The sequence below is a fragment of the Amphiprion ocellaris genome, chromosome 2 (genome assembly GCF_022539595.1).
Source record: "Amphiprion ocellaris isolate individual 3 ecotype Okinawa chromosome 2, ASM2253959v1, whole genome shotgun sequence".
In the NCBI taxonomy this organism is placed as follows: Eukaryota; Metazoa; Chordata; class Actinopteri; family Pomacentridae; genus Amphiprion; species Amphiprion ocellaris.
The window spans coordinates 5,028,307-5,056,301 of NC_072767.1; the positions used below are offsets into that span (position 1 = coordinate 5,028,307).

The 27,995-nt window shown below is 36.1% G+C and overlaps 2 protein-coding genes, 1 long non-coding RNA gene and 8 other non-coding genes across 19 annotated transcripts in view; all 11 read left to right on the forward strand.

Annotated features, from left to right (window-relative positions):
- The window catches only part of osbpl9 (oxysterol binding protein-like 9), a 55,667-nt gene extending 53,023 nt beyond the window's left edge, over window positions 1–2,644 (forward strand). For all 7 annotated transcript variants that reach the window (XM_023263180.3, XM_055018800.1, XM_023263181.3 and 4 more), the window contains one exon: window positions 808–2,644. In XM_023263180.3, the coding sequence (XP_023118948.1) occupies window positions 808–882 (75 nt within the window). In that variant the 3' untranslated portion in view covers window positions 883–2,644. The remainder of the gene's footprint in view (window positions 1–807) is intronic.
- Window positions 2,645–10,891: 8,247 nt separating this feature from the next.
- On the forward strand, window positions 10,892–16,669 carry LOC111563905 (uncharacterized). Of its 3 annotated transcripts, none has more exons than XR_002745718.3 (14): window positions 10,892–10,933; window positions 11,933–11,977; window positions 12,547–12,594; window positions 12,775–12,819; window positions 13,181–13,230; window positions 13,420–13,467; window positions 13,658–13,686; window positions 13,876–13,905; window positions 14,087–14,126; window positions 14,310–14,359; window positions 15,579–15,636; window positions 15,817–15,844; window positions 16,079–16,130; window positions 16,586–16,669. It is a non-coding gene; the product is annotated as an uncharacterized LOC111563905 (long non-coding RNA). The 3 variants fall into 3 exon arrangements; XR_008602987.1 differs by lacking the exon at window positions 10,892–10,933 and adding an exon at window positions 10,977–11,391; XR_008602988.1 differs by lacking the exon at window positions 10,892–10,933 and adding an exon at window positions 11,511–11,533.
- On the forward strand, window positions 11,254–11,335 carry LOC111563911 (small nucleolar RNA SNORD74). The gene has a single exon (XR_002745725.1). It is a non-coding gene; the product is annotated as a small nucleolar RNA SNORD74 (small nucleolar RNA).
- Window positions 12,640–12,708, forward strand: LOC111563909 (small nucleolar RNA SNORD75). The gene has a single exon (XR_002745723.1). It is a non-coding gene; the product is annotated as a small nucleolar RNA SNORD75 (small nucleolar RNA).
- On the forward strand, window positions 13,270–13,351 carry LOC111563906 (small nucleolar RNA SNORD79). The gene has a single exon (XR_002745720.1). It is a non-coding gene; the product is annotated as a small nucleolar RNA SNORD79 (small nucleolar RNA).
- Window positions 13,513–13,591, forward strand: LOC111563912 (small nucleolar RNA snR60/Z15/Z230/Z193/J17). The gene has a single exon (XR_002745726.1). It is a non-coding gene; the product is annotated as a small nucleolar RNA snR60/Z15/Z230/Z193/J17 (small nucleolar RNA).
- LOC111563907 (small nucleolar RNA snR60/Z15/Z230/Z193/J17) lies at window positions 13,727–13,810 on the forward strand. Its single transcript, XR_002745721.1, has one exon. It is a non-coding gene; the product is annotated as a small nucleolar RNA snR60/Z15/Z230/Z193/J17 (small nucleolar RNA).
- Window positions 13,938–14,021, forward strand: LOC111563913 (small nucleolar RNA snR60/Z15/Z230/Z193/J17). The gene has a single exon (XR_002745727.1). It is a non-coding gene; the product is annotated as a small nucleolar RNA snR60/Z15/Z230/Z193/J17 (small nucleolar RNA).
- LOC111563908 (small nucleolar RNA SNORD78) lies at window positions 15,681–15,746 on the forward strand. The gene has a single exon (XR_002745722.1). It is a non-coding gene; the product is annotated as a small nucleolar RNA SNORD78 (small nucleolar RNA).
- On the forward strand, window positions 15,921–15,995 carry LOC111563910 (small nucleolar RNA SNORD47). The gene has a single exon (XR_002745724.1). It is a non-coding gene; the product is annotated as a small nucleolar RNA SNORD47 (small nucleolar RNA).
- Window positions 16,670–18,119: 1,450 nt separating the features above from the next.
- tor3a (torsin family 3, member A) lies at window positions 18,120–27,930 on the forward strand. The gene is made up of 7 exons (XM_023263184.3): window positions 18,120–18,429; window positions 18,547–18,669; window positions 19,531–19,796; window positions 22,102–22,277; window positions 23,291–23,415; window positions 25,756–26,253; window positions 26,295–27,930. Exons 1-6 carry the CDS (start codon window positions 18,264–18,266, stop codon window positions 26,001–26,003), a joined length of 1,104 nt encoding a protein of 367 aa, XP_023118952.1. The 5' UTR covers window positions 18,120–18,263; the 3' UTR covers window positions 26,004–26,253; window positions 26,295–27,930.
- Window positions 27,931–27,995: the final 65 nt, after the last annotated feature.

The window sequence follows — 27,995 nt, forward strand, 5'->3', positions numbered from 1 at the left end:
ATTTGTTGGTGCCTGTACATGAGGACAACAGGAGGGTTAACAGTCAGATAAAAAAAAAAAAAATCTTCAAATTTTCAGTTGAACTGCAGGCAGTGTTTCCACAAAGCAGAGAGGAGATGAGTGTTAAAACTATTTGGAAAAACGCTTTCAAGTAAGGAATAAAATGTCTAAAATATGTAGGATCACCATTTTTTCCACTATTGGTAACACACACTCTGCTGGACGCCTCTGCTGGCTGGTTTTAACCCTCCTGTTGTCCTCATTTATGGGCACCAAAACAATATTGTTTCTTTGTCTGAAAAAAATCCAAAAATTCTGCAAAAAAATTCCCAAAATTTCTGAAAATTTGTAAAACCTTCAGGACGAAAATTCCAATAATACCTTAAAAGTTTCATTTTTTTTTTTAAAAAATCCCCCAAATTTGGCAAGAAAATTCTTGTAAATATTTTCCAAAAATGAGTAAAAATCTTCCAAAAACATCCTAAAAATATCTAAAGTGATTCCATATATATCAGTAAAACTTGTAATATTTTCTTTAAGAACATTCACAAAAAAATCAACCAAAATCCAGTGAAATTCACTGGATTTTGGTTGATTTTTTTGTGAATGCTCTTTAAGAAACATTTTTTTTTACGTTTTTTTAAACTTTAAAACGGGTCAGTTTTGACCTGCAGGACGATTAAGGACGAGGGTTAAGGATCAGAGGTTGTTTTGAAATAGTCTGTTTCATTTGCAGTTTTATTTGAGGCTGGGTTCTCATCCAGCTGTTGGAGTGTAATCCCTGCTGTTGCCTGTGTGTCTCTGCAGCTGTTCCATGAGGACGGGGAGTGTTGGGTCTACGACGAGCCGCTGCTAAAGAGATTAGCATCTCAGAGGCACTGAGGAGACTCGCTCCGACAAACACACACACATATGCATAAAGAAATGCACACAAACACAACGGAGTCTTCATAAGAACTCTTTTGCGAAAAAACCCACTTGTTTGTCCAAGCCTTGGAATGACTGATGATTGAATATGTACACTGCTTTGCATTTGACTGTAAACCGATATGGAAACGAATGACGAGCATCAAAGATGTAACATGAGTATTAGCGAAGCTCCTCTCCTTGTTCCACCAAACACCCGCCACCTGCCAACACGAGACTCGGCAGCGCAGAGCGAACAGACGAGTCTCTCCGCCGTCCGTTAGCGTCACACCACTCCAGCGGGACGAGCCGGAGAAGCACTCATTTCCCTGCATACCTGGCTTTGTTTTTTAAATTCCGAGGGGGGACGAGAGGTGTGCGGTTGAATAAAACAGCGCTCTACATCTCAGGGAATCTGCTGACTGAGGAAAGAAAGCTGCTGCCCCCTGCAGAGTCTGACAGCCTTATGACGGTGGGACGGATGAATCCTAAAGGGGCCGGAGAGAACCTCTCTGCTTGCCTGCAACTAGTTAGAACTGTTGTTTATATATAGATATACATATGATGGATATATAAATATATATTCTTTTTTATTTTCAATGCTCTTTTTTGTTTTTTTTTTCCTTTCTGGCAATAGTGTAAAATATTTGAGAATATGAACTTTGATGGCTTTACATCTTTAGGAATCATTCCATTTAGCCTTTTTTTTTGTTCCCATCTTTTCAACCTATCCGGTCACTCACACTGTCCTGCGTTTCGAGTTTTCATCCAGAAGCAGATCCCTTCATGAAGCCATAGCGTCTGAGCTCACAGATCTGGAGGAAGTCGTGGTAGATTTTAAGGAATATATGCAATACAGATAGAAGTAACGTAAAATGCCTGCAAAAGGACACGTTTAGATGTCCGCGATGCCAAAAAAAAATAGAGAAAAAGGCTAAAGGGACTTTGATCGAACAGTCAAAGGTTTCGCTGAAGGCATTTCTGAACAAATGATTGTTTACATGTTTTTGTCTTTCTGGACTGAATAAAGTCGCGTTGTCAAAAAGAGTGAAGCAGAGAAAGAGTCCCAAATAGCGCCGCGTTCTCCTGGTTCAGTCGTCTTGTAATTTACTTGTTTTTTGTCTGATGATTTTCAAGATTAAGAACCACATGGAGGCTGACGTTGATCCCGCTGTACACCTCAACTACCTTCTGATTTACAGCCGCACAAGTTGGATCTAAATGCAACTATATTCGGATGACATAGAGAAATAAAAAGCATTTTCACCTGGAAGATTCTGTAGCGATGCTCATAGCATAGCAGCCCCCGTGTTCTTATCTTTGTGTGTTTTTTTCCTGCATATTTGGTTCAAAAAGTTGATTAATTCAGATCAATTAATCCGGTGAAGGGATCTATAAAGTTTCTTCTGGTGCTGTTGGGCAAATCCAGTGATGTTAAAGGTTTCCGTAGTTGTAGCCAACGATTAAATCCTGAATAAAATTTTTAAAAATGCCTTTTTTGAAATATGCCAACTCTAAAATTAGAGCTAAATTGGATGACTTTGTCTTTTTTCCTCCATGTTCTGTCTTTGTAAGTTTTCTTGAATAGAGGCCTTGCCATTTATTTCAGTATCGCTCAGCATTGCCTGATAGAGAGCAAACAAAACAAATGTACTTTTTATTTCCTTCTCATCATAACCATTGATTGTATCCGATTCTCCTGTTTATTGACGCATAATATTAAATCTCCATGAGTTTATTCCTGTGACGTTTTGTCATCGTTCTTTCTGAGGAGCTTCTCAAGTCAAATGTCTTCAGGATAAGAGTCATTCAATGAAAAACTGATCCGTTCCTCCAACCTGACTTCCTCAGAATCAGCTGCTTTTTTATGTACAATAACTTCAGTATTTTTAATGGAACTGTGTGAAATTTTACCTTCATACTGTGAATATTTTCAGAGTTAAAGGTCAATGAAATACATAGAAGTGGGTCCAAATTTCACACTTTTCAATTTCCTTTTTCCATCCTTTCTGAGCCTCATATCTTCAGCAGTACAGCAAATAAATACATGATATTTTCAGGAATAAAAAACACATTTAACTTCTGTTACAAGTGCAACCAAATTAATTTTACATCCACTCCAAGTGTCACAATTTAAACATTAAACCTTTAGAATAAATATGCGTTTTGAGTCATTCAGGACAATTTTCAAGCCATTTTAGATTCGTCTTTGACAAATTTTAAGCATTTTAATCAACTATTTGTTTTTTTGGACACATCTTGTAATTTTATGCAAGTTTGAAATCATTTTGAATATATTTTTTTGTAATTTTGGACACGTTTGTTGACCCAACTGGTTCTATTTTCAAAATAATTTAAGTAACTTTAAAGGAAAACAGTCAGATTTATGAATTTGTTCTGTCTTCCATTGTAATGCATTTAATATTTTGGTAAGACAGAACAATGTCTTATAAGAGCTTTGATGTGATTTGAGAAACTGATGGGCATTTTTCACTGTTTTCTTATGTATGTTAACTTAAGTACATTTAATAATCAGACAAAGTTTTACCAGAATATTTTCAGAGTTACAGGCCCTTGAAGTACATACATGTTGGTGGAAATTTCACATCTTTTTCCAATATTTTTGAGCCTCATATCTTCACCAGTACAGCAGATACAGACGTGAAGTTTTAAGGGATAAAAAACATTTAAATTCTGTTTGGAAAGAAGTGCAACCAAATTCAGTCCAAAAGTTAAACCTTTACCAAAAAAAAACAAAAACAAAAAGGATGCATTTTGAGTCATTCAGAACAATTTTCAAGCCATTTTTGGTAGTTTTTGACAGATTGTGAGCAATTTTAATTAACTATTTCTCATTCTTGCCATTTCTTGTAATTTTATGCAAGTTTTAAGTAATTTTGAATATTACTGGACACATTTGTGGACCCATCTGTTTCTATTTTGATAATAATTTAATGAACTTTAAAGGAAAACAGTCAAATTTCTGAATTCGTTCCGTCTTCCATTGTAATGCATTTAACCCTCATGTCGTCCTGCAGGTCAAAATTAATCCGTTTTAAAGTTTGAAAATGTGGGGGAAAAAAATTTTCACAGGGAAACTTCTGATGTCCGCATTTTCAACATTTTTGGGAAATCTTTGAACATTTTTTGGTGGAAAAAAATGTTGAAAATGAAATAAGAAGAAAATATTAGAAGTTTTAATGATATATATGAAATCACTTTAGATATTTTTGGAATTTTTTTGAAGATTTTTACTCATTTTTTGAAAATATTTACAAGAATTTTCTTGCCAAATTTTGGGGATTTTTTTTTTTTTTTTAAATAAAACTTTTAAGGAAAACTTTACAGGAATTATTGAAATTTTCTTCCTGGAGGTTTTGCAAATTTTCAGAAATTTGGGGAATTTTTTTGTTGAATTTTTGGATTTTTTTTCAGACAGGAAACAATATTTTTTGGTGCCTGTAAATGAGGACAACAAGAGGGTTAATATTTTGATCATACAAAACATTTAAGAAGATGTCATCTTCGATTTAATCTGAGAAACTATGATTTCTTATCTACATTAACTTTAGTACATTTAATAATCAGGCAAAGTTTGACCTGAATATTTTCAGAGTTACAGGCCCTTGAAGTACATAGGCATTGGTGGAAATTGTGCATTTTTTCCAGTATTTCTGAGCTTCATAATTTCACCAGTATAGCAGATCACAATCTAAAGAGTAAATCTGTAACATAAGGATGCATTGTGACTCATTTAGGACAGTTTTCAAGTCATTTTAGTTTAATTGTGACTCATTTTGGACACATTTTGAGCATTTTTAATCAGCTATTTGTCATTCTTGTAATTTCTTGTAATTTTATGCAAGGTTTAAGTCATTTTTAATATTTTTTTTGTAATTTTGGACACATCTGTGGACCTACTGTTTTTATTTTATATTTTATCCCAAAATTTCTGAAAATTTGTAAAACCTTCAGGGACGAAAATTCCAATAATACCTTAAAAGTTTCTTTTTTTTTTTTTAAAAAATCCCCCAAATTTGGCAAGAAAATTCTTGTAAATATTTTCCAAAAATGAGTAAAAATCTTCCAAAAACATCCTAAAAATATCTAAAGTGATTCCATATATATCAGTAAAACTTGTAATATTTTCTTTAAGAACATTCACAAAAAAATCAACCAAAATCCAGTGAAATTCACTGGATTTTGGTTGATTTTTTTGTGAATGCTCTTTAAGAAACATTTTTTTTAACGTTTTTTTAAACTTTAAAACGGGTCAGTTTTGACCCGCAGGACGATTAAGGACGAGGGTTAAGGATCAGAGGTTGTTTTGAAATAGTCTGTTTCATTTGCAGTTTTATTTGAGGCTGGGTTCTCATCCAGCTGTTGGAGTGTAATCCCTGCTGTTGCCTGTGTGTCTCTGCAGCTGTTCCATGAGGACGGGGAGTGTTGGGTCTACGACGAGCCGCTGCTAAAGAGATTAGCATCTCAGAGGCACTGAGGAGACTCGTTTCGACAAACACACACACATATGCATAAAGAAATGCACACAAACACAACGGAGTCTTCATAAGAACTCTTTTGCGAAAAAACCCACTTGTTTGTCCAAGCCTTGGAATGACTGATGATTGAATATGTACACTGCTCTTGCATTTTGACTGTAAACCGATATGGAAACGAATGACGAGCATCAAAGATGTAACATGAGTATTAGCGAAGCTCCTCTCCTTGTTCCACCAAAACACCCGCCACCTGCCAACACGAGACTCGGCAGCGCAGAGCAAACAGACGAGTCTCTCCGCCGTCCGTTAGCGTCACCACCACTCCAGCGGGACGAGCCGGAGAAGCACTCATTTCCCTGCATACCTGGCTTTGTTTTTTAAATTCCGAGGGGGGGACGAGAGGTGTGCGGTTGAATAAAACAGCGCTCTACATCTCAGGGAATCTGCTGACTGAGGAAAGAAAGCTGCTGCCCCCTGCAGAGTCTGACAGCCTTATGACGGTGGGACGGATGAATCCTAAAGGGGCCGGAGAGAACCTCTCTGCTTGCCTGCAACTAGTTAGAACTGTTGTTTATATATAGATATACATATGATGGATATATAAATATATATTCTTTTTTATTTTCAATGCTCTTTTTTGTTTTTTTTTTTCCTTTCTGGCAATAGTGTAAAATATTTGAGAATATGAACTTTGATGGCTTTACATCTTTAGGAATCATTCCATTTAGCCTTTTTTTTTGTTCCCATCTTTTCAACCTATCCGGTCACTCACACTGTCCTGCGTTTCGAGTTTTCATCCAGAAGCAGATCCCTTCATGAAGCCATAGCGTCTGAGCTCACAGATCTGGAGGAAGTCGTGGTAGATTTTAAGGAATATATGCAATACAGATAGAAGTAACGTAAAATGCCTGCAAAAGGACACGTTTAGATGTCCGCGATGCCAAAAAAAATAGAGAAAAAGGCTAAAGGGACTTTGATGGAACAGTCAAAGGTTTCGCCGAAGGCATTTCTGAACAAATGATTGTTTACATGTTTTTGTCTTTCTGGACTGAATAAAGTCGCGTTGTCAAAAAGAGTGAAGCAGAGAAAGAGTCCCAAATAGCGCCGCGTTCTCCTGGTTCAGTCGTCTTGTAATTTACTTGTTTTTTGTCTGATGTTTTTCAAGATTAAGAACCACATGGAGGCTGACGTTGATCCCGCTGTACACCTCCACTACCTTCTGATTTACAGCCGCACAAGTTGGATCTAAATGCAACTATATTCGGATGAGATAGAGAAATAAAAAGCATTTTCACCTGGAAGATTCTGTAGCGATGCTCATAGCATAGCAGCCCCCGTGTTCTTATCTTTGTGTGTTTTTTTCCTGCATATTTGGTTCAAAAAGTTGATTAATTCAGATCAATTAATCCGGTGAAGGGATCTATAAAGTTTCTTCTGGTGCTGTTGGGCAAATCCAGTGATGTTAAAGGTTTCCGTAGTTGTAGCCAACGATTAAATCCTGAATAAAATTTTTAAAAATGCCTTTTTTGAAATACGCCAACTCTAAAATTAGAGCTAAATTGGATGACTTTGTCTTTTTTCCTCCATGTTCTGTCTTTTGTAAGTTTTCTTGAATAGAGGCCTTGCCATTTATTTCAGTATCGCTCAGCATTGCCTGATAGAGAGCAAACAAAACAAATGTACTTTTTATTTCCTTCTCATCATAACCATTGATTGTATCCGATTCTCCTGTTTATTGACGCATAATATTAAATCTCCCATGAGTTTATTCCTGTGACGTTTTGTCATCGTTCTTTCTGAGGAGCTTCTCAAGTCAAATGTCTTCAGGATAAGAGTCATTCAATGAAAAACTGATCCGTTCCTCCAACCCTGACTTCCTCAGAATCAGCTGCTTTTTTATGTACAATAACTTCAGTATTTTTAATGGAACTGTGTGAAATTTTACCTTTCATACTGTGAATATTTTCAGAGTTAAAGGTCAATGAAATACATAGAAGTGGGTCCAAATTTTCACACTTTTCAATTTCCTTTTTCCATCCTTTCTGAGCCTCATATCTTCAGCAGTACAGCAAATAAATACATGATATTTTCAGGAATAAAAAAACACATTTAACTTCTGTTACAAGTGCAACCAAATTAATTTTACATCCACTCCAAGTGTCACAATTTAAACATTAAACCTTTAGAATAAATATGCGTTTTGAGTCATTCAGGACAATTTTCAAGCCATTTTAGATTCGTCTTTGACAAATTTTAAGCATTTTAATCAACTATTTGTTTTTTTGGACACATCTTGTAATTTTATGCAAGTTTGAAATCATTTTGAATATATTTTTTTTGTAATTTTGGACACGTTTGTTGACCCAACTGGTTCTATTTTCAAAATAATTTAAGTAACTTTAAAGGAAAACAGTCAGATTTATGAATTTGTTCTGTCTTCCATTGTAATGCATTTAATATTTTGGTAAGACAGAACAATGTCTTATAAGAGCTTTGATGTGATTTGAGAAACTGATGGGCATTTTTCACTGTTTTCTTATGTATGTTAACTTAAGTACATTTAATAATCAGACAAAGTTTTACCAGAATATTTTCAGAGTTACAGGCCCTTGAAGTACATACATGTTGGTGGAAATTTCACATCTTTTTCCAATATTTTTGAGCCTCATATCTTCACCAGTACAGCAGATACAGACGTGAAGTTTTAAGGGATAAAAAACATTTAAATTCTGTTTGGAAAGAAGTGCAAACCAAATTCAGTCCAAAAGTTAAACCTTTACCAAAAAAAAACAAAAACAAAAAGGATGCATTTTGAGTCATTCAGAACAATTTTCAAGCCATTTTTGGTAGTTTTTGACAGATTGTGAGCAATTTTAATCAACTATTTCTCATTCTTGCCATTTCTTGTAATTTTATGCAAGTTTTAAGTAATTTTGAATATTACTGGACACATTTGTGGACCCATCTGTTTCTATTTTGATAATAATTTAATGAACTTTAAAGGAAAACAGTCAAATTTCTGAATTCGTTCCGTCTTCCATTGTAATGCATTTAACCCTCATGTCGTCCTGCAGGTCAAAATTAATCCGTTTTAAAGTTTGAAAATGTGGGGGAAAAAAATTTTCACAGGGAAACTTCTGATGTCCGCATTTTCAACATTTTTGGGAAATCTTTGAACATTTTTTGGTGGAAAAAAATGTTGAAAATGAAATAAGAAGAAAATATTAGAAGTTTTAATGATATATATGAAATCACTTTAGATATTTTTGGAATTTTTTTGAAGATTTTTACTCATTTTTTGAAAATATTTACAAGAATTTCCTTGCCAAATTTTGGGGATTTTTTTTTTTTTTTTTAATAAAACTTTTAAGGAAAACTTTACAGGAATTATTTAAATTTTCTTCCTGGAGGTTTTGCAAATTTTCAGAAATTTGGGGAATTTTTTTGTTGAATTTTTGGATTTTTTTTCAGACAGGAAACAATATTTTTTGGTGCCTGTAAATGAGGACAACAAGAGGGTTAATATTTTGATCATACAAAACATTTAAGAAGATGTCATCTTCGATTTAATCTGAGAAACTATGATTTCTTATCTACATTAACTTTAGTACATTTAATAATCAGGCAAAGTTTGACCTGAATATTTTCAGAGTTACAGGCCCTTGAAGTACATAGGCATTGGTGGAAATTGTGCATTTTTTCCAGTATTTCTGAGCTTCATAATTTCACCAGTATAGCAGATCACAATCTAAAGAGTAAATCTGTAACATAAGGATGCATTGTGACTCATTTAGGACAGTTTTCAAGTCATTTTAGTTTAATTGTGACTCATTTTGGACACATTTTGAGCATTTTTAATCAGCTATTTGTCATTCTTGTAATTTCTTGTAATTTTATGCAAGGTTTAAGTCATTTTTAATATTTTTTTTGTAATTTTGGACACATCTGTGGACCTACTGTTTTTATTTTGATAGCAGGACTTGAATTACTGAAGCAACTTTAAAGGAAAACAATCAAATTTAAGAATTTATTCTGTCTTCCATTCTATATATATACATATACATATACATATACATATACATATACATACATATATATATATATATATATATATATATATATATATATATATATATGTTCAGTTAATTAGGTCGAGACGCTACAGGCAAAAAGCATACACTGTATTTTACATTCGCTCCATTCAATTTAGAGATTTTGGGATATTTTGCTTCCATGACACATGTTCTCTTAGATTAATAGAAAGAAAACATCCAAAATTCACATTTAAGTGCTTAATATACTGAACTTTGTGTATTTGTACATAGATTTTAAATATAATACATATTTTAAAGGCTAAAAATTACTTCTTTCTCCCACTCTTAGCTACAAATTTCCGATTACATTCGTCAAACTTTCCAAGTTTATGCCTACTATATTCTGAAAATTTTTAGACATTTTTTTTCATAAATTAGTCACATCTTAATTTATAAAACATTTTTTTGCTGAAAATATAGCAAAATTGTTTTTTTTTTTGTCTATTGGCAGTATTTACTAATTTCTAAAGTGAAAAAAACAGATATCAAAAACCCCAGTGTAAAAGCCTTTCATTTTTATATGAAAACAATATAAAATTCTTTGTCTAATTCTGCAGCTGTCTTAACCCTCCTGTTGTCCTCATTTACGGGCACCAAAAAATATTGCTTCCTTGTCTGAAAAAAATCCAAAAATTCAGCAAGAAAAATCCCCACATTTCAGAAAATTTGCAAAACCTTCAGGAAGAAAATTCCAATAATTCCTTCAAAATTTCCCTTAAAAGTTTTATTTTAAAAAAATCCTCCAAATTTGGCAAGAAAATTCTTGTAAATATTTTCAAAAATGACTAAAAATCTTCCAAAAAAATCCTAAAAATATCTAAAGTGATTACATATATATCAGTAAAACTTCTAATATTTACTTTAAGAACTTTTACAAAAAAATTTTACCGAAATCCAATGAAATTCACTGGATTTTGGTTGATTTTTTTGTGAATGTTCTTAAGAAACATTTTTAACATTTCTTTTTTTCCACCAAAAAATGTTCAAAGATTTCCCAAAAATGTTGAAAATGTGGACATCAGAAATTTCACTGTGAAAATATATTTTTTTACACATTTTCAAACTTTAAAAAGGGGTCAATTTAACCTGCAGGACGACATGAGGGTTAAGCAATGTTCATGCAAATCTGGACATTTTTAGATCTGTAATTATTTATTTGCGTATTTAAAGGTTAATTTTCCAAACACGTATAATACAAATAATATTTTTCTTATCCTAAGTAATCAACTGGGGAAATTTCAGGTGTTATTTGTAGGAAAAGTTTTGTTTTTTTTTTTTTTTTTTTTTTACTGGTACCGTGTCCTCTGTATGTTCATGTTCGGTCCTGCAGGGGGCGCGCCTCGTCCAGACGCTTTTTCCCATCAGCCTTTGCAGCATCGAGTATAAAAGCTGCAGTCGCCCGTTTTCCTCCCTCAGTCATCCGCTGTCCGTCAGGTAAATATGCGGCGTTTTTTTCTGTTCTAAGCGTAATTATTTTAGACATTAACTGATGATATTTACTGTAAACACACCAGGCGAGCTTTTAGTTAAATATTTATTTTGTTGAGGCGGGTTTTTTCCCACTATTTAATGTGTAATGACGCAGTAATAGTTCGCTAGCATGACAGTTAACATTAGCATGTCAGTTAGCATTAGGGTTAGCATGTCAGTTAGCAGGCCTCCACCACGTGTTTCATCTCCACATGTCTGGATGAGAATTAGCCACCCAGCAAACCCGTTTCCACCGCTTAAAAGTCACCGCTTTGCAGCTTCGTCCCGTGACTACATGATGAAATAAATGTTGGTAGGGACATCTGAGTTAATGTGAAGAAATGCCAACATTTCTGACCTCATGGGACGGAGGCTGCAGAAGCTGCTGCAGGCCGATGTGGTGCAAAAACTTCCCCTCGTGTGTGCGTTACTTTACTGCTCCTGTGTGCTAATTTAGAACTAGTATGCTTATTTTTTTTACTGGTTGTAATAACTTTAAAATGCCAATTCAACTCATGAAATGCGGCGACAAAGAGACTGCAGCTCGTACATGGTGACTAAAATGTAATTAATGGATTAAAGTTACTTGATTTTATTAATTTGTGAGAATGTAAGGATTGTAATCCATTGGTTAACTGCAAAATGGACAATTTCTTTACCTTATGTGTTGTAAAAAAACATTTGTAAGTTGTGCTAACTATAGTCTTAGCAAGAAAATTACACAACACTACTACTAACTACATATAATACTATTACTACAAATATTTGTAGTAATTTAGGGCAGAGAGCTGGTATAATGAGGCTTAGACATGAGGGTAATTTCTATGCACATGGCACATCACCAGTTGGGTTTAACTGTACAGCTTCTGATTGCGAGTGTGTGGTGTTTAAATGAGTTTAAAGTTGTGTTGTTTTCAAATCAGGGCTTGCTGGATTAATGTGTGTATTTTTATCTGATTGCAGGTCTGTGGACGGAAAGTTTATAGAGATGGAAGTGGACATTAATTGGTAAGAAACTAAAGTTTTGATTGTCCAAATAACTTTCGAAGTAATTTCTAACAATGCTTTAAATAAAATATAAATGTAGCATGTCGATAGTTTTCTGACTTGGAGGAAAAGACTAAAAGTGCAAATTTTATTCTGTTTAGTAAAAATAAACTTGGATATGTACACAAAAGATTTGAGACCACTGAGTTACTGCAATCTCTAGTCAGATGTGATTTAATGTTGGTAGCAAACTCCATAAAACAGTGACTCCAAAAAACACCTAAAATGCAGCTTTATTGAAATGACTGTAAACCAGAGATGAGAGAAAGATGAAGGAGCTGCTGGATGTGTCAGTTTAGGTTGTAGTCAGGCACTTAGATGTCCACAACTCCATGTTTGTTGCCTGTAGAATGATTTCAGACACATCTGGACAGATTCCTTTATGTTAAACAGAATCTATATGTTTAAAATCTCCCATGCTGCCTTTGTGTTTTAGTTCAGCATCCATCACTGAGGTTCAGGTTGCTGGATTGTTTTAGCTTCACTGAAACATGTGAAGCTGTGAAACTAAACTGTTTTCCTTTATTTAGGTTCACGGTGCTCATCCCAACATCTGGATCTCATCAGATACTTAATCGGTAAGTGTTTTGTTTCACTTCATAGTTCTTTTTATCCTGAATTGAAGTCGGTGATGATTCAAAGTGTAAGAGTAGTGGACAGAAGCGATTTCTGAGAAATTTTACACTGAGGCTTTCTATTAGAACTGCTTTTTGCTCATTGCACAGCCAGTAGAGCACTAATAAGATGAATCTCCACAGGTGTTGGAAACGTCTGGAGACATGAAGAAGCTGTGAGAGATGGAGGTAAGATTTAAACTTTTTCACTCTATAGGCAGGAAAGATTGATTAATGCTTCCCTGAGGTGTTTCCTGTAGCCAGAACTGGATTTATAGCTTCAAAAAGCCATAGTTGTGTTGAAATGTTTTTATTCCCTAGTAGCTAGCAGCAGCTCTGATGTCCTAAATAACACCTCAGTGAAGCATTAATGTGTCTTTACCTGCTTTACATGAGCCGTGCTGCTGTGATGACACTTATTTGCTACTCTCGACAAGATGGATGACGAGATATTCAACCACCATATTAAACCATCTGAGGCACTGTAAACCTCGACATGTTCATCCTCAGCTGAAGATGTTTTGATCTCATTTTATTTCTTTACCTGCAGGTGCTTCCTTCATGATGATCGGAATCGACTCTTCAGACATCCAGAAAAAGGTAATAAAGCAGAATTAATTTAACAGTGTCCTCAGAGCAAACTGTCAGTGATGATTTTGTTTTAAAAACAATGGGAATCTCTCTGAAAAAGAGTGAAAGAGAACTTTTTTCTGATGCAGTGCAAGTTGAAAGACTTGATGTTTCTATCAGGGTTTGGACTTTTCGTAATGTCTGATGTTTGCCCTACAGATGGTCCTGATGTTGGATCACATCTTCGTATTTTGGACTCTGCTTCAGGTGAGTTTGAGCTTAAAAGTCGATTTCTTGCTGCATTAAACGGGTCGGATGCAGTGATGAGTGCATAGTTCAGCTGAAAACTGTGACGAAGAAAAATGTCTTTCGCTCCTAACTGATGCCTCGACCTTCAGAAACACATTCAGCCGCTAGATTTTGCCTTGATTTTTCATTTTATACTTGTTCTTTTCAGAAACGAGTCCAGAAAAGCCTGAAATGAAGGTGAGTTGAAAGTCTGACGTACAGATTTTATTAGTGAAGCTCGATACTGAATGATGACCGCATAGTTCAGCAGATTAAACCGTGAAGATGATCTGTTGTCTTTCGCTCCTAGCTGACGCCTCGACCTTAATAAACCCGAGGCTGCTGGAGTTCTGCAGTGATTCTAAATTTTATCTTTGTTCTTTTCAGAAACTGGAGTCCAGAAAAGGCAGACTTCAGGTGAGTTAAAATCTAAATAAATGTCTCGTTAAAGTGATGCAGTGATGACCGCATAGTTCAGCAGATTAAACCGTGAAGATGATCTGTTGTCTTTCGCTCCTAGCTGACGTATCAACTGTAGTTCTTCTCTCATTCTGAAGCGTTTAAATCAAAGTATTAACATAAATTCTCTTTTCTGCAGACGTGTACGACCTCCTGACTGACTCCACAATGTTTTACTGGTGAGTTTTATGTCCTTTAATTCATAATGTTGAGCTCAGATCATTCAGATGTGATGAATTTGAATCAGGTCGCTGATCCAGTTGAGGAAATTCGTCTCAAATTCTGATCTGGATTTTTCTGACGTAGTGAAAAGTCCATTTTTTTATTACATTAATTAATCTTTAATTGTTTTATCTTTACAGAACCAGTGGGATCGTGGCTGTTCACGTCACAGAAGGTTCTATCAGAAATGGTGAGTTTGAAATTGAGTTATGTTTGAAGCGCCTCAGACCCAGATTACCGGCAGAGTTTGGTTATTTTTGTAATCTAATCTGAAAACTGCAACCCTCTGAACTCCCAGAAGTCACACATTGATTTATTTCACACAAACCGAAAACCTGGAACTGTTATGTGCAGCATTTTTGTAAAAAGATGGCTATAATTTACTAAAACATCGGATTTGTTCCCATAATTGTCTCATATCTCATCTGTATAAACACAGCCTGCAGTTGAGCCAAAGTATCCCTAAATTTTAGCGACATTAGTATTGGTTGCAGCTAATTCTGTTATGGCTGCTTAGTGGGGCTGACAAGTGCAGAATTTTTTGTATTTTACACAATGTGGTTACTGCACATGGTTTATTTTTCACTCATTTTTAACCCTCCTGTCGTCCTGCACGTCAAAATTGACCTGTTTTAAAGTGGTGGAAAAAAAGAAATGCTAAAAAATGTTTCTGAAGAACATTCACATAAAAATCAACCAAAATCCAGTGAATTTCGCTGAATTTTGGTTGATTTTTATGTGAATGTTCTTAAATAATATATTAGAAGTTTTACTGATATATATGGAATCACTTTAGATATTTATAGGATTTTTTGGAAGATTTTTACTCATTTTTTGAAAATATTTACAGGAATTTTCTTGCCAAATTTGGGGGATTTTTTTAAAATCAAACTTTTAAGGGAAACTTAAGGAATTATTGGAATTTTCTTCCTCAAGGTTTTGCAAATTTTCAGAAATTTGGAGAATTTTTTTGCTGAATTTTTTGATTTTTTTTCAGACAAGGAAACAATATTTTTTGGTGCTCGCGAATGAAGACAACAGGAGGGTTAAATTAGTGATGTAAAACTAAGTGTTTCAATGAAACATGCTCAGATTTTGTAAATTTTTGCAAAAAGACCTAAAGTCACAAGATCAAGTGCTGCTGGAAATCTAAAAATCTTTGCATTTCTGGAGGTGACCGGAGTTCAGAGGGTTATAAATAGCTGAGATAAATGGCTAAACGTGCCTCATGTGGGTCTGAAGGAGCTTCCTGTGTGTTGGTCTGAAGCTGAATCTGGCCTGTGTGATGACGTACTGCTGACTGACTAAACGGTGGAGATGTTTTATTAGCTCTGGCTGACCCGGTCAGTGGAGAAACTCTCATCTTTTCACTCACTGTGCTTGTTTGACTCATGCTGTCGTCTCTACAGGTTGGAAATCTGGACGTGGAGGAAAGTTTGAAGGACGGCAACCAACAGAGAGACTGAGGTGAGAGACCAAAGACTTCATAAAGTTTAAAATAATGATCGTGGGTTCAGTGATGTTTAACAAATGTCTGACCTGAACTATAATGTGGACAAATATCTGTTACTGAGAAACTCAGAGGGTTAAACCTTCATCAGCTCATCACTGACGTGTAATAAGGTTGTTTTTCTGTCACATCTGCAGGAAGGAAGAGATTTCACGTCTTAAAATGGTGAGTATTTAAGTCTTTCAAGCACTTTAAGTATGTGATAAATGGTCTTAATTTACTAAAATGAATTTGACCACTCGTCCTGTGATGAAAAGATTCTGCCAAATGATTTCTGCTGATTATAACCCTTACCGTTCCATTTTTGTCTGAGGTTTCGTGGTCTGAATGTCAGTTTTCTGTTCTGGTGCTAGTTTCTTCCTTTATTTTAATTTAGAACTCTTTATTCTCTTCTTGCAGCTTTGAAACTTTTAGGCAAAGAGGAAGAAACCAAACTTCAGTTTAAACTCCAGTGAGTATAAATCAGCAGATTAAGTTTGAAGAAATGTGCTTTTTGTTGAACATGATTATATTTAAAAACCTTTCAAGCTGATATTTAACTGTGAAAATCCATTAGTTTATCAAAATTAAAGCTGGTAGTTGATATTTAAAACATATTTTTGCATTTGATGGCAATTCATTGTGTGAAAAAGGAACAAAACACTGAAATACTAGATTTTGATGGTTGGTTTGCACACTAAGATCAGCTCTAGAGCCAAAATGATCACATTTTAATGTTTTTATCTGAAATTGGTTAATAAAACACTGAGAACTGCTGAATACCTGAGTGAATATCTGATTTGATAAACTGCCAGACTAAGACTCAGTAGATTCCTGCTTTAAACTTCATAGAACAGTTTGAATATTTGCATCTAAAGTTCAGAATTTGTCGGATAAATGAAACCGATTTGTGTGTTTGTTTCTCAGGTGTTTGGACGGTGATGCAACCTGTGGAAACGTGAATTTGTCGTACTTCTGCCCTGTTGTTGGAATAAACTCTATTTAATCTGACTGTTCGCTGTTTTTTGTTGTGGATGAAATCTGAATAAATAAAAGATGTTTGGTCTGTTGTGGCCAAATCCTCTATTAAAGAATAACTGAACTAGATTTGGGGGAAAATCAATCTCTAGTAAATAAGCTACAGTCCAAACTCAGCATGGGGAGGAAACAGATTGTCCAGAACGTGAAGTGACGCTGAGTACTACCGGAAATGACGCAACTGGCTGGTCTTGAAAGCAAACAGAGCAGCTGGAGGTGGGTTTGATTTAGACACCTGGTTGTTTCTCAGGGGAGGAGATGGATTTTCCCGTTACTCATGAAGATGAGACTCATTCAGCTGGTATATGATGGAGATGGAAAAACAAAGTGAACTTATGGATAAATGGTTTATAAAATAAATGCATAAAATCTTAACTGGAATACTTAATAAAAAGAAACAAGAAGTTCTTCAAAATACATATAAATGGAATTATTAAACTTCCCTGAAAGACATTTTGAAAACATTGCAACATATATATAAAACATATATTTTTAAATGCAGCAAAAAGTTCCCTTGTACTTTTTTAATTAATTTAACTACTGGCTTTTTAAAAATCCATCCTCACATAAGAAAATGCTCGTATTAATAAAGATCCCTAAAAATAGATGTCATAATTAAAGAAAAATTCTCATAAATAAATAAAAACAAAAGCATTGTTAAATAAGTTTCTTGAAACATATTTCTTATTTATTATTAAATAGACATTTTTAAAAGTGGTATTATTAAACAAGTTCCCAGAAATAAATGAGTTTTAAAAAGGGTTGAGTTATTAAAAACAAGTTGCCTAAAATAAATACAAACAAATCAGTGTGGCATTATTACAAAAATGTTCTTTGAAATAAATACATAAAAATAAATAAGTAAAAAAATCTTATATAAATGTCGACTTTTGAAATCAAAGTTCCCCTGAAATCTGTTTTTTTTTTTGGCATTATTAAATATAATTTCCCCGAAGTATTTTTTTTTAAAAAATGGAACATGTTCTCTTAAATACTTTAAAAAAAAAAAAAAAAAGTAGTAATAATAAAGAGATGGCATTAGGTAAGTTTTCTCAAATAAACAGAAAAAACGAATTTTATAAAAATGTGTCATTATTGAAGAAATAAAACAATTTTTAAAAAATAATTTCTGAAATAAATATATGTAGACTTGTTTGTAGAGAAATCACAGTTCTCCTGAAATGAATTTTTGTGGCATTATAAATATGAAATAAATAAATAGAAATAAATGTGGCATTATTCAATAAAAGTTTGTGCTTTTATGTATTTATTATTATTTAGTCATTGATAGATTTATTCCCTGGGAATATTTAATAATGAAAAATTATGCACTTTTGCTCGAGAATACGGCTTCTTTAACAGGATCAGTCGCCGCCCCTCCGAAGCGGCACCGGGCGCTCCCAGCTCTTAAACCGAGCGCTCCTCCTCGGCCACCATCTCCGGGTTTCGGGGCTGAACGTCCACACGGAGCAGCAGGCCGCCGCTCACCGAGCAGCTCCACATAAATGGGACAGAAGCAGCGACGCTCAGCGCTCGTCTCGGCCGCCTCGGATCGTCCTCCTCCGGGATGTGGCTTCGCCTGCTGCCGCTGCTGCTCGGCGCTCTGAGCGCCCGGGCGGACTTCTTCCAGTTCGACAGCCTCTGCAACGTCTCCACGTACTATTTTAATTACATTTATTGCAACATATGGGAGGGGGAGTGTCAGCCGAACCAGGACGATGCCTCCCAGCAGGGTAAGGGGAATAAATCTTTATTATAAGGAGGATTTCAGTGCGTTTCTGGAGCTGTTATGTAACATGGGACACATTCTGCAGCTCTGATTCCTCTTTGACTCTGTGTGGCTGTTTCAGTTCCTACCAGGGATCTGTGGGCAGGTTTTCCTCAGGACTACATGAGCCTGCTACACCAGTGGTACTGTAGTCTGGGTCAGTGCTGCGAGTCTGGAGACTGCAGGATCACCAACAACATCACAGGTACAAACCTCAGGATCAAAACTCTCAGACTGGATTTCAGTCAGTCTCAGGATGGAGGTGCAGATCTGATAGCAGCTGTACAGTGCAATAAAGAAACCTGGACTTGTTTTATTGTAGTTTTACAGTTTCTAGTGCAAGTTAATGAAACTTAGGCGACTTCTGACAGCTTTTATAACAATAAAAGTTGCATTTGACTCTAAAACTTGCATTAGGTTGCAGCTATAGATCAGGTCCAGTATTTTAATTACGTTTTCCACAAGATCAGACAATCACCAAATAGGTTTTTAACCCTCGTGTCGTCCTGCGGGTCAAAATTGACCCGTTTTAAAGGTTGAAAATGTGGAAAATATATTTTCACAATGAAACTTCTGATGTCCACATTTTCAACATTTTTGGGAAATCTTTGAACATATTTTGGTATAAGAAAAGAAATGTTAAAAATGTTTCTTAAGAATTGCTTTTGCGTGAATGTTCTTATAGAAAATATTAAAAGTTTTACTGATATATATGTAATCACTTTAGATATTTTTAGAGTTTTTTTGGAGGATTTTTCTAATTTTTTGAAAATATTTACAACAATTTTCTTGCCAAATTTGGGGGATTTTTTTTTTTTAAATAAAACTTTTAAGGGAAACTTTCAAGGAATTATTGGAATTTTTCTTTCTGAAGGTTTTGCACATTTTCAGAAATTTGTGGAATTTTTTTGCTGAATTTTTGGATTTTTTTCAGACAAGGAAACAATACTTTTTGGTGCCTGTAAATGAGGACAACAGGAGGGTTAAGTGGACAAAATGTTACTGATTCCCAGCTGTGAATCTGTTGCTGGTATTTAGTTTTTATCTGGTTCCGTCCCTGGTTCAGGTTTGGCCAGAGACCTCCAGACGAAGCTCCACGGGCAGCACCTGGCCCAGTCGGTGGTTCTGAAAGCCATCCAGGGTTTCATCAACAACCCCGAGTCCAACAAGCCGCTGACGCTCTCCTTCCACGGCTGGTCCGGCACCGGCAAGAACTTCGTGGCCCGGATCATCGCCGACAACCTGTACAGGGACGGGGTGAAGAGCGAGTGCGTCCGGCTGTTCATCGCCCCGTTCCACTTCCCTCACGGCCGGCTGGTCGACACGTACAAGGTGAGTCCGCAGAACCCGGTTGGCTCGGAGTTTTCAGTTCTGTGCCAGGAACACGGTGGCCGACTGACTCACGGGTTTTGTAATCCAGCGTAGCGGCCGCAGTTTGGACGAAATCAAACAGTGGTGATCCAACGTGTACATGATTATTGGAACCTGGAGTTTGTCCCACACTGACCCGTATTTTTACACAATCACTGATTTCAAAATGTTGTTGACTCAGTATTATTACACAGAATGTTACAGGGTAGAGTGCGTAGAGTAACCTTTAATCTGATGCCCTGGAATCTGCTTCAATCAGGATCAAACTACCAGTAGAGTAGAGGGAAAGCACCGTATTTTCACATTACAACAGTAAAAACGTTTAGAGTAGAGTACATATAGGAGTATTAACCTGGTAATATATGTAGGGGGTATTAACCTACAAGTAACACCCCTACATCGCCTACAAGAGGGTAGAACTTACAACAAGAGTTTACACACGTACACAAAATTGTTGGTACCCCTCGGTTAATGAAAGAAAAACCCACAATGGTCACAGAAATAATTAGAATCTGACAAAAGTAATAATAAATAAAAATTCTATGAAAATTAACCAATGAAAATCAGACATTGATTTTGAACCGTGGTTCAACAGAATTATTTTGAAAAATAAACTCATGAAACAGGCCTGGACAAAAATGATGGTACCCCTAGAAAAGACTGAAAATAATGTGACCATGTGACATGTTCAGTCTGGACTGGAATTTACCAAACTGCATGTTGACAAGCCACAAAGCTTCTGGGAGAATGTCCTATGGACAGACGAGACAAAACTGGAACTTTTTGGCACATCAGCTCTATGTTCACAGACACAAAAATGAAGCATATGAAGAAAAGAACAGTGTCCCTACTGTGGAACATGGAGGAGGTTCTGTTATGTTCTGGGGCTGCTTTGCTGCATCTGGTACAGGGTGTCTGGAATCTGTGCAGGTACAATGAGATCTCATGACTATCAAGGTATTCTAGAGAGAAATGTGCTGCCCAGTGTCAGAAAGCTTGGTCTCAGTCGCAGGTCATGGGTCTTGCAACAGGATAATGAGCCAAAACACACAGCTAAAAACAGCCAAGAATGGCCAAGAGGAAAACATTGGACTATTGTGAAGTGGCCTCTATGAGCCCTGATCTAAATCCTACTGAACATCTGTGGAAGGAGCTGAAACATGGCGTCTGGAGAAGGAACCTTCAAACCTGAGACAACTGGAGCAGTCTGCTGATGAGGAGTGGACCAGAATACCTGCTGAGAGGTGCAGAAGTCTCACTGACAGTTACACAAATGGTTTGATTGCAGTGATTGCCTCAAAAGGTTGTGCAACACAATATTAAGTTAAGGGTACCATCATTTTTGTCCAGGTCTGTTTCATGAGTTTATTTTTCAAAATAATTCTGCTGAACCACGGTTCAAAAGCAACGTCTGATTTTAATTGGTTAATTTTCATAGAATTTTTATTTATTATTACTTTTGTCAGATTCAAATTATTTCTGTGACCATTGTGGGTTTTCTTTCATTAACTGAGGGGTACCAACAATTTTGTCCACATGTGTATATAGGGGGTAGAACTTAAAAGAAGAATATATATATAAGGATATAACTTACAGATAGAGTATATATAAGGGGCATTAATGTACAGGTAGGGTGTAAAATTGGTTTTAACCTACAGGTATGGTATAGCTCAGGGGTATAAATGTGCAGGTAGGGTATATATATGGGGTATAACCTACAGGTTGGGTATATATCGGGGTAATAATGTATAGTTAGGGTATATAAAGACACATGTGGTAATTGTGGTTGTGCCACATGTGAAAGAGTGCAGATATGTGCTGGTTTTAGGCTACAGGTTCCTTTCTGTGCTGTTATTATTCTCAGATGGATCAAATTCTTTATATTTCTGTGCACCTGGATAGCTGTAATGGTTGAGGGGCTTGTTCCCAAAGCAGCATCCTGGGTTTGATTCCACTCATGACCCTTTACTGCATGTCTTCTCCCTACTTTCCTGTCTGCCTCTACACTGTACCCATCGAAAAAGGCCAAAGAAATACCTTTTAAAAAAAACATTATTTATATTTCTGTATGTTTAGAACAGCTAAGACTGATTTCTTGTCTCTATCTAAAACCTGAACCTTAAATATCACCTGAAAGTTGATTCTTGGCTTTCAGGTGAAATTTCCGACCCAAAACAAAGACAACAACACGTTTGACTCCTTCTGCTGATCTAAAGGTTTCAGTGATTTCTGACGCTGTAGTGTCATTTTTCCTCCACGTGTTCAGGGTCAGCTGCGAGAAGCGATCAGGGACATGGTGCTCCGCTGCCCCCAGACTCTGTTCATCTTCGACGAGGCCGAGAAGCTCCATCCAGGCCTCATCGACGCCATCAAGCCCTACATGGATCACTACGACAACGTGGATGGAGTCAGCTACCGCCGAGCCGTCTTCCTCTTCCTCAGGTTGGTTCGTCCAGTCGTAAAGTCGCTGCTGCTCCAGATCTCCTGGCAGCTCATCTGTGATGAAGGATGTTTCCCCCTCCGTCTCCATTAGCCCTCTTTATGGATTTTTTATGTTTTCCATTACTCATGTCTGATTTGTCCTGAAAAATAGTCTCTTCAGTCAAATATAGACAAGCATTTTTCACTGCACACTTATGGTGCAATGATGTCATGTTGGATGCAAAAGACCTGAGATTTTACATTTCTACGTAACATTTTCTAATAACTTCTTGTTCTGATCTAATTTTTGACTAAATTAAATTAGAATTTTCTTTTGGAGAAATGGTCTTCCCCTATAGTTTTATCTTTTTCTGGTATTTTGTATGTCTTTTGCTGATTTTCATCTCTTTTGCGTTGCTTTGTGTCCCTTTCTGGTTGTTCCTAATCTTTTTTTTTTGAGCATTTTGCATTTTGTGGTGGCTCTTTTGCATCTCTTTCTGGTCATTTTGCATGTAGTTTAGGACATGTTATGATTACGGTAGTTTGCGTCTATTTCTGCTTCTTTTGAGTCATTTGGCACTCGTTTCCTTCATTGGTATTTCTTGTTTTTGCGTCTCTTTCTTGTTGTTTTCATCACTTTGTGATCAGTTTGCTGCTCTTCATCGATTTTGCAGTTATTTAGTGTGTCTGCAGTCAATTATTTGAATTATTTTGGCATTTATTTGAGATAATTTTGCAAACAGGTACTTGCATGTGGTTTGTGTCTTGTACTCAGTCAATAGTGTCTATTTCTACTCCTTTTGAGGGTTTGGTCTTGTTTAACTTCCTCTTTGTGTCCATTTTGTGCCCCTTTTTCACTGTTTTAAGTATGAAGTCAATATATTTATGAGTTTTGGCCAGCTGTAATATATCAGAAAGACAAAACAAGCTGTTGTTCCACTACTTTGAACTAACCAGAGATAGAAATCCTCCCATAAATTCGACAGCTGCACAGATTTGACGTCATGTTTTTGCTGTGCCTGTTCTCCCTGCAGTAATATCGGCGGTGCAACAATCAACGACGTGGCGCTGGACTTCTGGCATTCTGGTCAGAATCGAGAGGACATCGGTATGGAAGACCTGGAGCACCGACTGCGAGCAGAAACGATGGAGTCTCAAGGTACGCTGCAGGTTTAAGTGTCTCTCTAGGTCAGCAAATGTTCTCGCTTCTTCGTTTTTTGTTTTTTTTTACACAAATTTCAGGCGTTAGTGAGGGTTAGAGCTACTGATCTGGCTGACAGTAATTGAAAAGAATTAGCTGAAACCTACGTGGAGCTGCAGTCGGAAGCTTCAGTTCTCAGCAGCATCAGTGGAACTAATAACCTTTTTACTTTAACCCTCGTGTCGTCCTGTGGGTCAAAATTGACCCGTTTTAAAGTTTGAAAATGTGGGGAAAAAATATTTTCACAGTGAAACTTATGATGTCCACATTTTCAACATTTTTGGGAAATCTTTGAGCATTTTTTTGGTGGGAAAAAAAGAAATGTTAAAAATGTTTCTTAAGAACATTCACAAAAAAATCTTTTTTTAATATTTTCCAGAAAATATTAGAAGTTTTACTGATATATATGGAATCACTTTAGATATTTTTAGGATTTTTTTGGAAGATTTTTACTAATTTTTTGAAAATATTTACAAGAATTTTCTTGCCAATTTTGGGGATTTTTTTTAAAACAATACTTTTAAGAGAAATTTTTAAGGAATTATTTAAATTTTCTTCCTGAAGGTTTTGCAAATTTTCTGAAATTTGGGGAATTTTTTTGCTGAATTTTTGATTTTTTTCAGACAAGGAAACAGTATTTTTTGGTGCCTGTAAATGAGGACAACAGGAGGGTAAAAGCAAGTCCTTTTTATCCTAATATAAAAACACTAATGGAATTTTAGAAGTTTGAAAAACATTTACTTTAAAAAATTGCCAGAATTATACCATTTATCAGTGCATGAATCCATAAAAACAGATTTTCACCTTTTCTACGGTTCTTGAACTAGTCATCTGTGGCGTGTCGTTTCTTTGAGAAACTAAAGCAAATCTAAGCTTAAAATTCTGATATTTCAGTACAATCACTTCATCCTTTTTGTCTCATTTAAAAATTTGCCAAAAATAAACAGTTTGTTTAAACCAGTTTCTGTAAAAAAAAAAAAAAAAAAACAAGAACTTTATCAAGCACTTTAGATATGAAACATAAAACATGAGATGTAAGAGAAAACACATATGGCAGCTGTTTCTTGGCTTTATCACGGTACTAAAGGGGCTCTCAGCTTCTTTTTGTTTTTTGTACTAAACAGATGTTTGTATATTTCTTTAAACATTATGTAACTGACCAAATGGATAACCACAGAACCCAATAGAATTTTTTATTCTTCTCCCTGAATAGGGGCAACACAGGTGTTATTATTCATCTGCTGCCCTAATGTCTTACCATTTTTCATTTTCTGTTCTGTAAAACTAAATGAAAACAAAAATCTTCACTCCTCAACACAACTGGCAAGCAGTTACTGTCTGAAAAATCAGCTCAGAATCGCAATATACAATCAAAATCACGATATTCTACATGTTTCACTTAAATAATCACCTAAAACAGACGACATCTATTAACCAGGTTCTGAAAAAAAATAAAAAATTCTTTGCTTCTTTGTCCGACTGCAAAGTCAATAGTGACTCATTTGTGAACTACAGTCAAGTGACGAAAATTCAAAGATTTTTCAACTGAACTGCAGGATGTGTTTACACAGAGCAGATCTGGAGACAAACTAAAAATAAAAGTGATAAAACATCTGTCGTATCTAGAATCATTGTGTTTTCCATTTTTGAACAGTTTGGAAAATGTTGTACACGTTGATTCCGGGTTTTTCAAAGAAATTCTACTTTTTTTAACGATTTGTGGCATTTTAACTGTGCAATACTGCACTGAAGACGCTTTTGGGTTGAAAATTCTACATCATCCTACAAGTTTTGCTTAATTTAAAATGAAGCAACACATAAGCTGTGTGCAACAACATTCTGTATAAAACTAAATTGTGCACTTCCCAAGTCAGAACTGAGAAGCCACAACTGGCTCAGCTCTGACCAGGAATCACGTCAAAAATTCAGGGATGTTTTGGCTGAAGTAAATGAAAAATAGAAGTAATAAAATATATATAGTAGCGAGCCACATTTTGTATTCCAACATGTGTGGGCCTTGAAAAAAATGCTGCTGGATTCCAGGTTTTGTTGATGATTTTAAAATTAGAAACTCAACTTTTGTTTTTCTGTCATGTCTTACTGAATTACCACTTGCTGCACAGAGGATGTTTTTGAGTTCTCTCTCCTCCTCATGGCTGTGCTGTTTCCATAAAGTTGTAGCGCTTTTATATTGCAGTGAAAAATGAGGAAAAATGTGACAGGAGCAAAGAAAAACCCAGACACGACTTGGGGCTCGTTGCGTTCGTCTTAGCAGTTCTTCTGTGTTTCTTCCTCCAGGTGGTTTTGCTCAGAGCGAGCTGATGTCTGGCCACCTGGTCGACTTCTTCGTTCCCTTCCTGCCTCTGGAGTATCGCCACGTCAAGCTCTGCGCTCGAGACGCCTACGCAGCTCGAGGCCTGGAGACGGACGAAGCCACGCTGGACGAGGTGGCCAAGGCGATGCTGTACGTCCCCAAAGAGGAGAGACTCTTCTCAGCCCAAGGGTGCAAATCCATCCCGCAGAGGATCAACTTCTTCCTCCCCTAGACGGAGACACTCACAGACAGAAGAGAAAGAAGAGAGAGACCTGGAGGAGGTGTGAGATGCTCGACCAGCCCATCTGCATGCAGAGCCTCGGAGGAGATGTGCTCTGCTCCGCCTGCTTCCACCCACAGATGCGACCTGAAGCGTCTGTCCAGGTCCCTCACAGGAGACCAGGCAGTGGGGCAGATCCAGCGTCGGAGGGCAGAGCGGCGTCCTGCAGAGATCAGCGGGGGGCAGGGGGGCAGGTGGGCAGGTGGGCAGGGGGGCAGGGGGGCAGGGGGGCAGGTGGGGCAGGGGGGCGTTGGTCACGTGGAGGGCGGCTGCTTCTCCTTCACCTGCCTGGTTCCACTCCTCACAGCATCAAAGCCAAGAAGACGATGCTTGTGCAGCGGTTTGAATAGAAAGATGCATCTTCTGTCACACTGTTTATGTCAGTTTTTTAAGTTCCGAGACGTTCGCAGTTCACGTGTTTGTATTTGCATGTCGCTCACCGTGCTTGAATTATTTATTGATATCATCGGTGCCGTATTTGAACATTTTACTGTGCTGGATTATTTTAGTAATGAGAATATTAAATGGCCAAGTGTTGTGAACAGTAAGGAGAACAGTGATGGAAATGTTAATTGAAATTGTTCCTGGAAAACAATTTGTCAGAAAAAATCAGCTATTTGAGAGTCAGCTTTATTTATGTAACTGTATTTAATAATATTGTGTTTATTAGTTCCTTTTTATTACAGTAATTTTAGTGAATTTTGTACGAACCTGGATCATCTTTCCTTAACCCTCCTGTTGTCCTCATTTACGAGCACCAAGAAATAATGTTTCTTTGTCTGAAAAAAAAATCAAAAATTCAGCAAAAAGATTCACCAAATTTCTGAAAATTTGAAAAACCTTTAGGAAGAAAATTCCAATAATTCCTTAAAAGTTTCCCTTAAAAGTTTTATTTTAAAAAAGATTCCCCAAATTTCTGAAAATTTGAAAAACCTTTAGGAAGAAAATTCCAATAATTCCTTAAAAGTTTCCCTTAAAAGTTTTATTTTAAAAAAAATTCCCCAAATTTTGGAAGAAAATTCCTGTAAATATTTTTCAAAAATGAGTAAAAATCTTCCAAAAAACTCCTAAAAATATCTAAAGTGATTCCATATATATCAGTAAAATTTTTAAGATTCTCTTTAAGAACATTCACAAAAAAAAATCAACCAAAATCCAGCGAAATTTGCTGGATTTTGGTTGATTGTTTTGTGAATGTTCTTAAGAAACGTTTTCAACATTTCTCTTTTTCCACCAAAAAATGTTCAAAGATTTCCCAAAAATGTTGAAAATGTGGACATCAGAAGTTTCACTGTGAAATTATATTTTCCACATTTTCAAACTTTAAAACGGGTCAGTTTTGACCCGCAGGATGACATGAGGGTTAATATTCAGGATGTTACTTTGGGTTGTAGTTTATTCTCTGATGTGCTTTATTTCTCACCCACTCATTCACTGTCACACGGTTCTTGCTTTAGTGACTTAGTTCTTTAAAATTTCACAATAAGAGCACAGAAAGAAATTCTGAGACGTGGATTAGAGGAATAAACAGTAAACCAAATACACAGCTGTTTATTTCTTGCAGTGATTTGAAGGCATTTGTTGGTTTGCAATGTAAATGGTCTCAATTATGTATTTGTTATTTTCTATGGAGTTTTGTTTTGTTTTTTTAAACGCACATCATACCAGAGGTGGTACAATAATCCTGCACAAACCCAGAGCTGGAGGCATTTGTTAATAGAACAGTTTTTAAATCCAAATACAGAAAATTCACTGGTTTCAGCTTCTCAGAAGTGCATATTTGCTATGTCTTTGCGATCTCCAGTGACTGTTAAGAAAATCTTTCGATATTGGAGTGTTGATTGGACAAAGGAAGAAATTAAAATTCGACAGCCCAACACTTACAGGTGTTTTTACTTCATGCTATCCCACTTGGATGTTTGAGTGTTGTTGTGAAGATTTCTT